Genomic DNA, 12,858 nt, shown 5'->3' on the forward strand with positions numbered 1-12,858 from the left:
CACGCAGGGAGCCCCCCCTCCATCCCGGTGGGCCCCCAGCGGGGCAGGGGGCTGCTGCCATCGCTCAGCACTGCTCCTGCACAGGTCTCAGCCTGCCGGGAGCACGCTGTGCTGGGCTGGCTGCTCTCCTGGCTGCTCTCCTGGCTCACACTGAGCCTTGGGGGGGTGGAGGTGTTACTGGGTGACTCCACAGCTCCCTCCAGGAGCAGCAGTGGTGGGAAAGGGCTCGCCTGTCCCAGCCACCCCTCTTGCCCAGTGCCCTCAGGACAGCCTGGTGCTGCTGTCTTTGCCCCGTGGGAGGCAGGAGCCCAGCTCAGGCTGTTGCAATCACGCTGTTGACAGCGGGAGTCTCGCAACAGGCTCGTGCTGGGTGGGGTGCTGAGGCAGAACAGGCACATTCAAAGCTCCCTTGTCTCTTAGATAGGTCAAGACTCCTACTTAGGAGTTGGACTCGATGATCCTTATGGGTCCCTTCCAACTCGGGATATTCTATGATTCCAAAACCTTCCCAAGAATTGGAGATACCAGCTGGGGGACAGCCTGGCATGGGGTACCAAGCCCTCGTGGGTAGTGCCCTTTGGCACAGAAGCACCCGAAGCTCAAGACCTGAGACACTGCAGGCAGCAGGAGCTCCCTGCGCATGCTCGCAGCAGCTGGCCTGGAGCCTGAGCCACGTGCTGTCCCCAAGTTTCACCCAAATCCCTGGGCTCTGAGAGAAGCAGCAAGCGAGGCTGATGCTCACCAGCTTTAATGTCTGTCTGGAGCAGGAATCAGGCACTTGCAGGGCTCCTCACCTGCCCCCCGGGGGTGCTGGGAACCCCCAGGAGGTGGCAGAGGTGACAGAGGCCACCCCAGCCCAGCAAGCAGCGAACTCAGAGGATAATCTGGTTCTTGTAGCTGCGGCTCAGCTCCTTGTGAGGAAGGACGATGGAGTTAAGAATAACAACCTCAGCAGGGATGGTGACACTGCAGCCTGTGGGGAGAGCACGAGGGGGGCAGTAATAGGGGAGCGGACCCTGCCCCATCCCTCAGAACCCAGGCTGCAGCTGGGACTCACCCAGGATCGTGATGGAAGGGGTGAGGCGGCCGTCCCTGAAGAGGGTCTCGCTGTCGATCTTGGCATAGGGATCGTTGGGGTTGGGGTCGCTGGGCGTTCCTTCAACCCGGGCCCAGCGCCCGATGGTGCTGTCCCAGCCCACGATGGTGTTGAGGACGCAGGTGTGGTCCTGGAGGGTGGGAGGGAGCAGTGACGGATGAGAGGAGCAGCAAGGTGCTGGAGGAGGACACCCCCTCCCTAGGGTAGGCCCTACTTACGTGCAGCGAGGCCCCGTGGAGGACGATGGACTCGCGCACACGCACGCCGGCTCCCACCGTCACCCCCTCCCCGATGGAGACGTTGGGGCCCAGCTGCAGGGGCAGAGGGACACGATGAGGTCAGGTAACGGCGCCCTCAGCCCCGCAGGGTCCCCCAGCACTCACCACTGCCGTGCTGTCGATGGAGGCCGTGGGGTGGATGTACACGTTCCCTGCAACACAAGGCAGGGTGTCAGGGAGGCAGCTCCCGGGAGTACCGGGCTCTGTGAGCGGGGCAGGACCTGCCCCGTGGGTCCCCTTCCTCCTCTGGCTGCATGGGGCAGCTCCTAGGGCCACTGGGGGGATGTCAGAGGGATACCTCTGATGATGGGGCCTCCAGGTTTGTTCTGGGCCAGCCTCTCCGGGTGGGTTTGGCTGTACTGGTTGAGGTAGAGGCGGCTGGCATAGATAGCAGAGCTGGGGGACGAAAAGCAAGGCTGTTACTGTGTCTGTAGTGCCCGCAGGGCAGACGAGGGTCCAAATTCAACGCCTGCCACCCCCACCCGTGGGGCTGTGTCTGAGCACCCTCCTCTCCCTCTCGGTGCTCCTGCTGCCCCAGCCCGTACCCAGCCGATTTGATCTGGCTCCAGAAGCCATCGGTTTTGTAGACGTAGAGCTTGCCGCTCCCAGCCAGCGCTGTGAAGACGTCCTGCTCCAGCCGGATCACTTCTGCACGCTGCCAGCCGTTGGAGTTCTCCTCTCTGCAAGCGAGAGGACCATTAGCCACCCACCAGGGACCCCAGCAGACTCTCCAAATCTAGGGGCTCCTTGGTCGTGGGGCTCTTCCTAGACTCCTTCCTAGCCGTGCACTTCTCCCCAAAGGCAGGGACGGAGTCGCTCTTCCAGCTGAAACAAGCTCTGGGCCAGAAGCGGGTGGTGCAAGAGCTGCACCTGGCCCAGGCAGGAGTAAGTGTGCTGGACCCTGCCCTCACTGCACAGCCGGGTTTTTGCAGGGCGCTGGCACAGAGCTGAAGGGGAAGCAGAACGCTCCCCGCTGAACAGCCTCGGCCCCTTGTCCAGAGCTGCATGAGGATGGGGTGGGAGGAGAGGGAGGGAGAAGGGGAGTCTCAAGCTGGCCAGGAGGAGACACACGGAGGACAGCCTCGCAGGGCTGGAGCAGGAGGAAAGCACGCGTTACCGCCAGGCACGACCCAGCACAGAGAGCAGCCAGCGCAGACACAGAGGGACGGACTTACCCAAGGTAAGGACAGCTGGTGCAGGACCAGGAAACAAGTGAGTGATGGCAGAGGAGGAGAGAAGATAGAGAAAGAATGGAGGATGAGCGTGCCGCTGCAGCCCCGGGGAGCAGTGGGGTGGGAGGGACGCAGGGCGGGGGGGGGCTCTCACAGCGCTAGCTCCTGCTGGTTCCGCTGGAAGACCTCGCCGATGTGCTGGAAGATGGCGGGCGTGAACAGGTAGATGCCGCAGTTGATCACCTCGCTGACAAAGGTGCTGGGCTTCTCAACGTAGTGCTGCACCTGATCAAGGGAGAGACGTGAGAGTTGGGGCACAGCACCCCTGCCCAGCACCGCCCTCTGCCCCAGTGCATGCAGGAGTGGTGTGGCACCCACCACCCACGCCGTGCCCCTGATGTACCTCCTGCGTGTCCGCGTTCGCCACGATGCAGCCGTAGTTCAGAGCCTGCGTCCTGTTAGCCTGTGGGGCGAGGCCGTATGAGTGCTGGAGTTTGCACCCAGGCCCTCATCCAGCGGCTCCTGGACAAGCCCAGGGCAGAGCAACGCTGCTCCCAGCCCCGCCGCTCACCGTGGTGCCCAGGATGACAAAGCTGTGCGCGTCCCCGTGCTGCTGCCTGAAGTCCAGCATCTCCTGCAAGGGGAACTCGGAGCACACGTCCGCGTTGAGCACGAAGAAGGCCTCGGCGCCGCCCGACAGGATCTGGTCTCGGAAGTGGTAGATGCCACCGCCCGTGCCCAGCGCCGCGTACTCCTGCAGATACCTGCGGGCCGAGGGGGGCAGAGGGGACAAGGGGAAGGGGGCAGAGGGGACAAGGACAAGTGTGCTTAGAGCGGGAAGCAGCCAGGGGAAGGCGGCAGGGGGCAGTGCAGCCGGGCACCCACCTGATGGGGATCTTGAACTCCTGCTGTGCCGCCACCAGGAAGCGGCTGAGGGCCTCGTGGGGCTGGTAGAAGCCCATCAGCAGGATCTCCTTCACGCCGGGCACCTGCGGGGCACAGGGGGCAGGGCAGCGCCGGGGCCCGACATCCCCTTACCCCCTGGGTCCCCCATTTCCTCTGACACCCCCATTTGCCCCCGGCTGCCCCATTTCCCCCGACACCCCCCTTTCCCCCCAACCTCCTAATTTCCCCCCAGCCCCCCTATTTCTCCCCCCTTACCCCCAGGTCCCCTATTCCCCTAACGCCCCCCTTTCCCCCCAGGTCCCCCATTTCCCCTGACACCCCCCTTTCCCCCCACCCTCCTAATTTCCCCTATGACCCCCCCTTACCCCCGAGGTCCCCCATTCCCCCCAACCTGCTACTTTCCCCCCAGCCCCCTCTTTCCCCCAGATCCTCCATTTCCCCCTGACCCCCCATTTCCCCCGACACCCCCATTTCCCCCCAGCCCCCCGTTTCTCCCCGAACCCCCCATTCCCCCCCCCCAGCCCCCCCCCTTTCCTCCCGACCCCCCCCATGTCCCCCCGTACCCCCCTTTTCCCCCCCCGTACCCTGGCGCACGCCTCGATGTGGTGCTGCACCATGGGCACGCCGGCCACGGGGAACAGCGGCTTGGGCACCTCGAAGGACAGCGGCCGGAACCGGGTGCCTGCGGGCAGGGCAGGGCAGGGCAGGGCAGGGCAGGGCGGTCAGCGGGGCCGGGCCGGGCCGGTCTCCGCCCGCAGCCCCCGGCACTCACCCTTCTGCGGGCCGCCGATGAGGATCACGGCTTTGAGCGGCATCGCGGCTCGGCTCGGCCCGGCCCGGCCCTGCCCCGCTCCCGGCGCTGCCCGGCGCTGCCCGGCGCGGCGCTTCCGCACACGTGTGGGACACGTCACCGCGCCGCCACCGCGCCGCCACCGCGCCGCCACCGCGCCGCCACCGCCCCCCCGCAGCCCGCCGGCCGCCAGGGGGCGGCTGCGGGGCGCGGGGGGGGGGGGCGGGGTTTGTGGGGGGGGTGGGCGGGGCTTTGTGGTGTGGGCGGGGTTTTTACGGGCGTGTGTGGGCGGGGCTCGTGGGGGCGGGCGGGGCCTGTGGGCGCGCTGCGGCTGCGGGGCGCGCTGCGCACGGCGGTGTGCGGGCGCGCGCGTGTGCGTGTGTGCGTGTGCGCGCGTGTAAGCACGCGTGTGTACGCGGGGTGGTGCCCAGGCACAGGCCCTCGTGCATGCACACGCGCCCGGGCGAGCAGGTGCGCGCGCACATTTGGATGAGCATCTCTCCGCGCGCGCCCTTGCACACGCGTGTGTCACAGTGCACTGCAGGTGCGCGCCTCAGGGCGATGCGCACGGCCAGGTGCACGGTGCCAGCCCCCCCCCCCCCCCAGTATTTCTACCCCACGAACACACCCCACCACCGGCCCGGTCCCGCAGCCCTGGCACCATCCCCACCTTCCCACACCGCCCTCACCTTGCACGCCTTGCACGCCCACACCTCAGCCCCCCCAGCACCCCCCACCCCCCCCCCAGTAACAGCACAGAGACGGGAACCGGCTGCTCAGGGCCTTTATTGCTGCTCTGGCACGTCGCTTGCTCCAGACCACGGGGACGGTGGCGACTCTGGAGCCCGGCAGAGAGGCGGGGGCAGGCGCGGGGACGGGGGCAGAGCCGGGGCAGAAGCCTTCTCCCCGAAGTCAATAAATAAAAGCCCGAGCGATGCAGCAGCAGCTGGAAGGCGGTGCCCGAACGCTGCCCCCGACCCGCACCGGGGCACCCAGGGGAGGCGAAGGGGGTCTGGGCAGGGAGGGGCACGGAGCACCCCGCACGGCCCCAGTGCGGGCAGCGCCTGTGCGTGTGCAAGGGCACGCGTGTGCAAGGGGGGGTGTGCGTGGCTCAGCAAGGCACGTGTGGGGCCGTGCGTGAGCGCGCTGCGGGGCGGGAGGTGCTGCAGAGGGTGCCGGGGGGGGGGCTTTGCAGAAACAGGCGCGTGTGCGAGCATCTCCACCCGCTCGGGGTGCCCCCGGGGAGCACGAGCAGCGTGGGCCTGAGCAGGCGCAGGAGTGTGCGTGGCACGGGGGTGCCCGGGTGCCGGCGGGGGTGGCACGCAGCCCCGGGGAAGGCACCGGCGTGGGTCCCGGGCTGCAGCCCCGCGGGGTGGGAGCGGGGCCGTGCTGGTGGCTGGCCCCTCTCTGCACAGCCCCCCCTCCTCGGGCACTGCCGGGCAAAGCAGGGTGACCGCGGGCACCCTCAGTCCGTGCCGGGGGGCTTGTGCCCCTCGCCCCCTGTGCTTGTGGCCGGTGGGAGCCGCGGGTTGTGGTGTAAGGCACGCGGCTGAGCTGGAGGCTGCGGCGGGACCCGTGTTGTGGGGCCAGCCCCCCACCGACCGCATGGCCCAGGCTGGCCGGCGTGCTGGCGGCTCTCCGAGACCCTCATCCGCATCCCGTCCCCATGCCGTCCTCCCCCCAACCCTCTGACACGTTCTCCATCCATCCATCCACCCCGGCATCACTGCCCGGCCCCGGCTGGGGCTCCGTTTTCCTTCTCCATCGTCTCCACCCGAAGAGTCGCCGCCTGTCCCCATCCCCTTCCCCGTCCTGCCCCGCCAGCATCCCCGGCACGTGGGGTCCGTGGGCTCATCCCGGCTCCTCGGCCGCCCCGTCCCGCGGCCCCTGGAATGTTCCTCTGGCTCCTCGCCCCTCGTGGCTACTGCGGCCCCGGCGGCTGGCCGCCCTGGTAGGAGCGGAGTAAGACCTTGTGCTTGGTGACGGCCTCGCCGCGGCGCCGCTGGTGCTCCACCAGGAACTCCTTGAGGCGGTTGGTGGTGAAGGTGAGGGTCTGGCGGCGCAGCTTCATCAGGTAGGCGTCCTGGAGCCAGGCGTTGGCAAAGCAGTCCTTCACCGTGGGGCGGCTCCTGGCGCAGGGGCGGCTCGGGGTCAGCGGCCACGGGGTGCCCACCACCACCTCCGTGCCCCATGGCATCCCAAAACCGAATGCCAGTGCTTCCACCCCCCCCGGCCCCGGGGCGTCCCAGCCCTCTCCAGGAGCAGGGATGGGTCCCGGGGGTCACCGGGCTGGGGTGGGCACTCACCAGGGGTGGACGGTGAGGACCTTGCGGATGAAGAGGGCAGCGCTCTGCGAGACGTTGGGGTACAGCTTGAAGGCGTCAAAGCGCCCCGCCAGGATGCGGTTCTCCGTCTCGATGGGGTCCAGCTCGAAGAACGGCGACCGCCCGCTCAGCCTGGGAGGGAGGGAGGGAGGGAGGGAGGGAGGGAGCGAGGAGGTGGCACGGGATGGGGTGCAGCCGTGGGAGGGCACCCCGCACCCACACACCCCCACAGGGGGTCCAGTTGGGCAGGGTCTGCAGGGCTGCAGCACCCCCCCCCCCCCAGCCCGGTGTCCCCCATGGCACCGAGCCCTGCTCATCACACCTCAGGTGCTCGTGCCCACGGCCCCCTGCTCTTACATGATGTAGGTGAGGACGCCGACACCCCAGACATCCGCGGCAGAGCCCACCGGGTCGCCCTTCACCACCTCCGGCGCTGCAAGGGAGCAAATCTGGCATGTGCACGGGGCGGCCAGCCCAGCACCCCCAATGCACAGCACCCACGGCATCCCCAGCACCCCGTCTTTCACCCTCCAACACCCCCATACCCCAACAGACACCAGCAACCCTAAAAAAAAAAAAAAAAAAGACACCCCCAGCACCCCAAAGACTCCCCAGCCTCCCCAAGGCCCCCCAGCCCGTGCCCACCCGGGGCTCACTGCACCCCATCCCTGCGCCCCGTCCCCCTGCCCCACTCACACATGTACTCCAGCGTGCCCACGCGCCGGCCCAGCTGCCGCAGCACCAGGGGGTTGTAGGTCTGGGCGCTGCCGAAATCGATGATCTTGAGGGCGTTCATGCCCGAGACGACGACGTTGTCGGGCTTGATGTCGAGGTGCACGATGCGGCGGCCGTGCAGGTACTCGAGGCCCTGCAGCAGCTGCAGCACGTAGCTCACCACGTCGTCCTCCGAGTAGCGAAACCTGCGGGTGGGGGACGTGAGCGGGGTCCCCACGCTGCTCCCCAAACCCCAGTGCTCCCCCCCGCCCGCCCGCCCGCCGGGACCTGTCCACGATGCTGTAGAGGATTTCCTTGCCGGCGCAGTTCTCGCAGATGAGCACCAGGTAGCGGGGGGTGATGTACGCCTCGTGCAGGGCCATGATGCGCTCGTGGTGCAGCGCCTTCAGGATCTCGTACTCCTGCAGCACGCTCTGCTTCCTCTCCGCCTCGTAGGGCACGATCTTGGCTATGAAGTGCTTCCCCGTGGCGTTCTCCTTGCACAGCCGGATCACCCCGAAGCGGCCCCTGCAGCACAGGGCAATGCTCAGCCCCCCGGGCGGGATGTTTTGGGGTCACCCCGACACAGCACCCCATCCCGCCCTTCCTCACCTCGCCTTCTCGTCCAGGAAGGTGTACGGCTTCTGGGGGATGCCCTGCCGCAACGCCGTGCCGTCCGGGGCCCCGCTGTCAGCCGGGGGCTCCTTGGAGGATGGGGCAGGGGTGGGGGCCTCTTGGGCAGGGGGCGAGGTGGGGGGCATGGAGACGAAGGAGGTGACCATGTAGGGGGGCATCTTCCTGGGGGGAGCAGCGTTGGAGGTGGTCGACGCCGGGGGAACGGGGGTGGATTTGGATGGGGAGGGTGCCCGGGGCTGGGGGGAGCCCTGGGTGGGCGAGGTGGGGGTGGATGTGTCCGTGGGAGCGGTGGGGGAGCCCCGGGCAGGGGAGCTGGCCTGGGGCACGGCGGCAGTCCGAGGGGGGGTGAACACCAGCTCTGGGGGCTCGCAGACGGTGATGTTGGGTGGCAGCTCGGGGTCTGGCCGCGGCCCCCCGGGGACGCCAGCCTGCGGTGGCCGCTCGGGCTTCTGCAGCGCTGCCTTGTGCTTGCGGGGCGGCGTGGTGGGGGGCAGCCCCGCGGCCGGGGGCTCCAGCTGTGCCTGGGGGGTTTGGGTCGAGCGGCTGGAGGCCACCTTGTCGGGGACAGGGACGGTGACGTCCTTGGCCGGGGCAGCTCGGGAATCTGTGGGGAGGAAGGGGAGCTGTGAGCCAGGAGCGGGGTGCAGGCAGCATCCCCCGGTCTGAAGCCCTCGGGGGAAGATCCCCCAGGACCAAGAACCCCCAGAGCAGCAGAGGCTGCAGCCCCACACCCCGCCCCACATCCCTGAGCTCGCTGTGGGTGCTGCCCTGCAGGAAGGGCTTTTGCTCACCTGCTGCCTCCAGGTGCACCTTGCCCGACGGGGTGCTGAAGGGCCCCTGCCCGGCCTTGTTGACACAGGCCACCCGAAACTTGGGGGCGCTGCCGGGGGGCAGCTCCGTCACGTTGAAGTAGCAGTCGGCGATGCCGGTGCTGACCAGCTTCCACTCGTGCTCCCCTGCCGGCACAGGGGCACGGTGAGGCTCAGGGAGCTGTGAGGCAGGGCGCAGCATCCTGCCCCCCCCCCCCAGGACACTTCCCCAGGCCACCAGCACCCATCCATGCAAGGGCAAGGGTTGTAGCCCAGCCAGGGGGTGTCCCCAAGCAGCGTGGGGGGGTGGCCGGCTGGTGGCCACGCTTTTACCGGCCACATACCCTCCAGCCGGCACTCCAGCGTGTAGGTGCAGGGGGCTTTGCTCTCTGCAGGCTTCCACAGCACCAGCACCGTGTTCTTGTACTTCTGGGCAATCTCCGGGGTGCCCGGCCGCCCGGGGAGCCCTGCCGGCGGACAGACAGGGCAGGCTGGGACCCACGGGGAGATGCCTGTGCAACAGCAGCCTGCCCCTCTCGAAAGCCCCAGGTGGGGATGTGGAGAGCAGCGATCGAGCGCCCTGCCCCAGTGGATCCCCAGCCCCAGGGCTGTGCCACCAGGCGAGCAGCGGTGCCCAAGCGTGTCCCTCCTGCCAGAGCCAGCCCCCAGCAACCGGAGCAGGCAATCCCCAGCGCCTGGTGCATGCTCTGTCCCTGCAGGGCAGCACCTCTGTCCCCCGAGGTCCCCCCCGCATCCTTACGTGCCACAGCCAGCGTGCAGGAGCTGATGGCTGTGCCCAGGGTGTTGGCGGCTGCGCACTCATACAGCCCCGCATCCTTCCTGGAGACCTTGGAGATGGTGAGCATCTGGCGGCCGTCCTTGCAGGAGACGATGTTCAGCGCGTTGTCCGGCTGCAGCGAGCGCTTGTCTGCCGGGGGAGCAGAGGAGAGCGATGCCACCGCGGCTCCCCCGGCACCTACCGGCCCGGCAGCCCCGGCAGCAGCCCCCCACCTTTCATCCAGATGATCCTGGGGGTCGGGCTGCCGGCGGGCAGGCAGCAGAGGGTCAGCGCGTCGCCCTCCAGCAGCACCTGGTCCTTCAGCTTGATGTGGAAAACGGGGGGGAAGTCTGCAGGGCGGAGGGCAGGGTAAGGACCTGGGGTGCCAGAGGGGGGACCCGCGCGCCCTGCGCCCCGGCCGTGCCTACCCGACTCGCTGGGCGCATGCTGCCGGCTGGCCGCCGAGCCCTCCTCCCGCAGCAGGCTGGAGGGGATGCTGGGCTGCGAGGCCATCTTCTCCTTCTTAGCCCGGGACAGCCCCCAGCGCTCCCAGCGTGACCGCTTCTGCCCCTCACCTGCGGGGACGTGGACGGGGGGCTGCTCAGACGGGGGTCTGGGGACAGCCCGGGCTGCCCCGGCGGTGCCGTCAGCCCCCAGCTCACCTTTGGCGGAGGCGGAGGAGCGGGTGCTGCCCTCCGAGCGCAGGGACTCGGAGGAGGGCGCCGGTGCCGGGGGTGGGCCCACCTGGTCCTGCGCCGCGACGCCCACCCGCCGCAGGCTGTCGCCCTCCGAAATGGAGCGGCGCAGCAGGGAGGGCCGCCGCTGCCCGGGCTCCCCCGGCTCCTCGTCCTCCGGCCGCTCGTCCGACAGGCTGCGGAGCCGCGAGGACACGCGCTCCATGGTGGCGCTGATCTTCCTGCGCACCGCCACCACCGGCGACTCGCTCTCCCCGCCGCCCCCCGGCTCCGACTTGAGGCTCTCCGAGTCCCTCCGCTCCTTGGAGCTGCCCAGGCCCAGGCTCCAGGAGAAGCGGCGCCCGCGGGTCGGGGTCTCGCCGCCCCCTTCCTCCCCCTTGCTCTTCCTCCTCTCGGCAGGCGGCGTGCGCTTGAGGAGCACGGACATCCTGCGGAGGAAGCCGCTGTCCTTCTGCACCTCGTGCAGGTCCTGCACGGACTTGGACTTCTCCGCCAAGCCGCTGGACTTGGACTTCTCCGCCAAGCCGTCAGGCTGGCTCCTGCGCAGCTCCAGGGGCACGCCGGCCGGTGTGGGCCGGTAGATGCCCTCGTCGTGGGCCGCGGGGCTGGCCAAGTGCCGGTCCTCGGAGCGGGAGCGCGTGAGGAGCTTCAGCCCGCGGCTGAGCGACGACTCGCGGCTCCGCTTGAACTTGGCCTCGAAGACCTCCTCCGAGTCGATGTCCTCGATGAGCAGGGAGCTGGAGGAGCCGCTGGCCTTCATCTCCTTCTTCTCCACCGGTGCCGGCGTGGGGGGCTCGGCAGGGGCAGGGGCAGGGACAGCGGCTGGGGGCTGTGGGGCCTCCTCGGTGGCCGGCTCCCCACCTTGCGTGGCTCCCATGGCTTGCATGACCTCAGCGTAGGAGGACGTCTTGGGGGCCCGGGCGCCGGGGACTGCGGGCTGCTGCGGGGTGGCTGCTCTCGCCCTGGCAGCCCCCTCCCCAGCTGCCCCACCGGCTCTGGTGGCTTCGGCCTTGGTGGTCACCTTCTCCTCCTGCCCTGAGGCTGCTGGCTTCTTCCCTGCAGTGGTGGTGGATGCTTTGGCGGGGGGCTGGCCCCGCTCCTCGGGGACTCGCCTCTTCTCTTGGGCAGCCTTGGCCGTGGGGGGCCTGGGTAAGGTGGCCTCCAGCGCCTGGGGCCGGGCGTCAGAGAGCGCCGAGAGCGATGGGGACTCCTTGAGCCGCTGGGCCTCCGCGTGGGCCACCGGGATCTCCAGGGGCGCACCGGAGCGGCGGTGCCGGACGACGGGCTCGGCGTCGCCCTGGCTGAAGGAGCTGCTCTTCTGCAGGACGCGCTCAGGAGGCAGAAGCTGCGACGAGGCGGCCTCGCTGGAGGCCGCCCGCACCAGCCTTGGCCCCGCCGGCGCCAGCTGCTCCACGCGGGGCGGCCGCAGCCCCTTCTTGTCGGGGCTGACCCCCAGCGTCTCCAGGAGGGGACCCCGCAAGCCGCTGACCTTGCCGTCGGTGGGGCCGCTCCGCAGCAGGCGCTGGCGCATCAGCTCCAGGCGCTGGGCGTGCTCCTCCTCGCCCCCCCCGGCGCCGCGGCAGCTCCATGGAGGCCGCCTTGGCCAGGGCTCGGCGGGGCTCCCGGCCCGCCTCGGCCCCCTCCTCGGCCCCTGGGGGCTGCCCCAGCAGCAGGGCGCTGTCGGCTGAGCTGCCCCGCTTCAGCTCGCCCCTGCGGGCGCTCTCCGGGGACTCCAGGCTGGAGCCCTTCCTCATGGCTTTGCGGGGGTACTCCGTCCGCTTCTGGGCCTCGGGGGCTTCCTCGTCGGAGGAGCCGGGTCCCTCTGCCTCTGCGCACGGCCGCCGTGGCCCTGCGGCCCTTGGCCTCTTCCCCAGGGCCACCCCAGGCTTCCCCGCGCCCTCGCTCTGCCACTCCATAGCGGAGCCATCCCCTGGCATGGCCACCTCCTGCCTCGGGCCCTCGGGCGGCCCCGGTGCCTCGTCGTCCGTGGGGATCTCGTTGAGGGACATGCGGGAGCCAGAGAACTCCACCTGGTGCGGCATGGGGATGAAGGGCAGCTCGTCCAGGTCATCGGAGTCCGAGGAGGACGACAGCGCCGGGGACTCCTTGAGGTGCCGGGGCACGGCGATGGAGAGGTGGTTGGAGGTGTCCTCCAGCAGCTCCGGGATGGGACGCAGCACCATGTTGCACTTGTAGCTGATCTGCGAGCGCTGCAGCACATGGACAGGGCTGGATCAGGCCCGGCTGGGCGGCATAGCACCATACAGCCCAGCACCCAGCCTCCCACCCCGGCTCCTGCCTTCACCTGCCATTTCCGACGGGAGAGGAAGAGCTTCAGGTGGTCAGTGCTGATGACCTTCCCCTTGGCCAGCGTCTGTGGGGAAAGGGGACAGCAGCGTCACACGGACCACGTACCGAGCTCTGAGGGGCCCTGCTGCCCCCAGGTGCTGCTCCCTGCCCAGACTCACCTTGAACCAGGGGTGCTCCAGGGTCTGCTCCGCGTTGGGTCTCCTGTGAAGCAGCACCGCCAGGTGAGGACTGCCCTGGCCAGAGTGTTTTGGCATCCCGTGCTGCCCCCTCACCCCAGCACCCTGGGGTGCACCCAGCCTGCCTGTATCCAGCCGTGCACCCACCACCACCACCAGGCTCCCTGGAGCACC

The 12,858-nt window shown here is 69.3% G+C and overlaps 2 protein-coding genes across 3 annotated transcripts in view; both read right to left on the reverse strand.

Annotated features, from left to right (window-relative positions):
* Nucleotides 1–732: 732 nt before the first annotated feature.
* On the reverse strand, nt 733–4,384 carry GMPPA (GDP-mannose pyrophosphorylase A). Of its 2 annotated transcripts, XM_040561657.1 has the most exons (13): nt 4,225–4,384; nt 4,037–4,134; nt 3,432–3,535; nt 3,118–3,310; nt 2,950–3,009; nt 2,701–2,831; nt 2,550–2,564; nt 1,920–2,054; nt 1,673–1,770; nt 1,480–1,526; nt 1,315–1,407; nt 1,058–1,226; nt 733–973 (listed from the first exon to the last, which is right to left on the reverse strand). In XM_040561657.1, the coding sequence occupies exons 1-13, from the start codon at nt 4,265–4,267 to the stop codon at nt 873–875; spliced, it is 1,287 nt and encodes a 428-aa protein (XP_040417591.1). In that variant the 5' UTR covers nt 4,268–4,384; the 3' UTR covers nt 733–872. The 2 variants fall into 2 exon arrangements, with proteins under 2 accessions (XP_040417591.1, XP_040417592.1); XM_040561658.1 differs by lacking the exon at nt 2,550–2,564.
* Nucleotides 4,385–5,012: 628 nt separating this feature from the next.
* SPEG (striated muscle enriched protein kinase) overlaps nt 5,013–12,858 on the reverse strand; it is a 34,681-nt gene continuing 26,835 nt past the window's right edge. Inside the window, 15 exon segments of the mRNA XM_040561600.1 lie at nt 5,013–6,371; nt 6,549–6,698; nt 6,924–6,999; nt 7,263–7,486; nt 7,569–7,808; nt 7,893–8,520; nt 8,708–8,872; nt 9,070–9,192; nt 9,486–9,653; nt 9,737–9,853; nt 9,932–10,078; nt 10,166–11,763; nt 11,765–12,408; nt 12,504–12,572; nt 12,667–12,709. Coding sequence (XP_040417534.1) covers nt 6,164–6,371; nt 6,549–6,698; nt 6,924–6,999; nt 7,263–7,486; nt 7,569–7,808; nt 7,893–8,520; nt 8,708–8,872; nt 9,070–9,192; nt 9,486–9,653; nt 9,737–9,853; nt 9,932–10,078; nt 10,166–11,763; nt 11,765–12,408; nt 12,504–12,572; nt 12,667–12,709 — 4,600 coding nt within the window. The 3' untranslated portion in view covers nt 5,013–6,163.

The sequence above is a fragment of the Cygnus olor genome, chromosome 6, assembly GCF_009769625.2.
Source record: "Cygnus olor isolate bCygOlo1 chromosome 6, bCygOlo1.pri.v2, whole genome shotgun sequence".
Lineage (NCBI taxonomy): Eukaryota > Metazoa > Chordata > Aves > Anseriformes > Anatidae > Cygnus > Cygnus olor.

Excerpts from the sequence above, each read along its gene's own strand:
- GMPPA (XM_040561657.1), bottom strand. The coding sequence starts at position 4,267 with ATGCCGCTCAAAGCCGTGATCCTCATCGGCGGCCCGCAGAAGG. Across the intron at positions 1,771-1,919 it reads AGCCAGATCAAATCGGCTGG|CTCTGCTATCTATGCCAGCC; the intron begins GTACGGGCTGGG and ends TTCGTCCCCCAG. Across the intron at positions 974-1,057 it reads CCCTTCCATCACGATCCTGG|GCTGCAGTGTCACCATCCCT; the intron begins GTGAGTCCCAGC and ends CTCTCCCCACAG.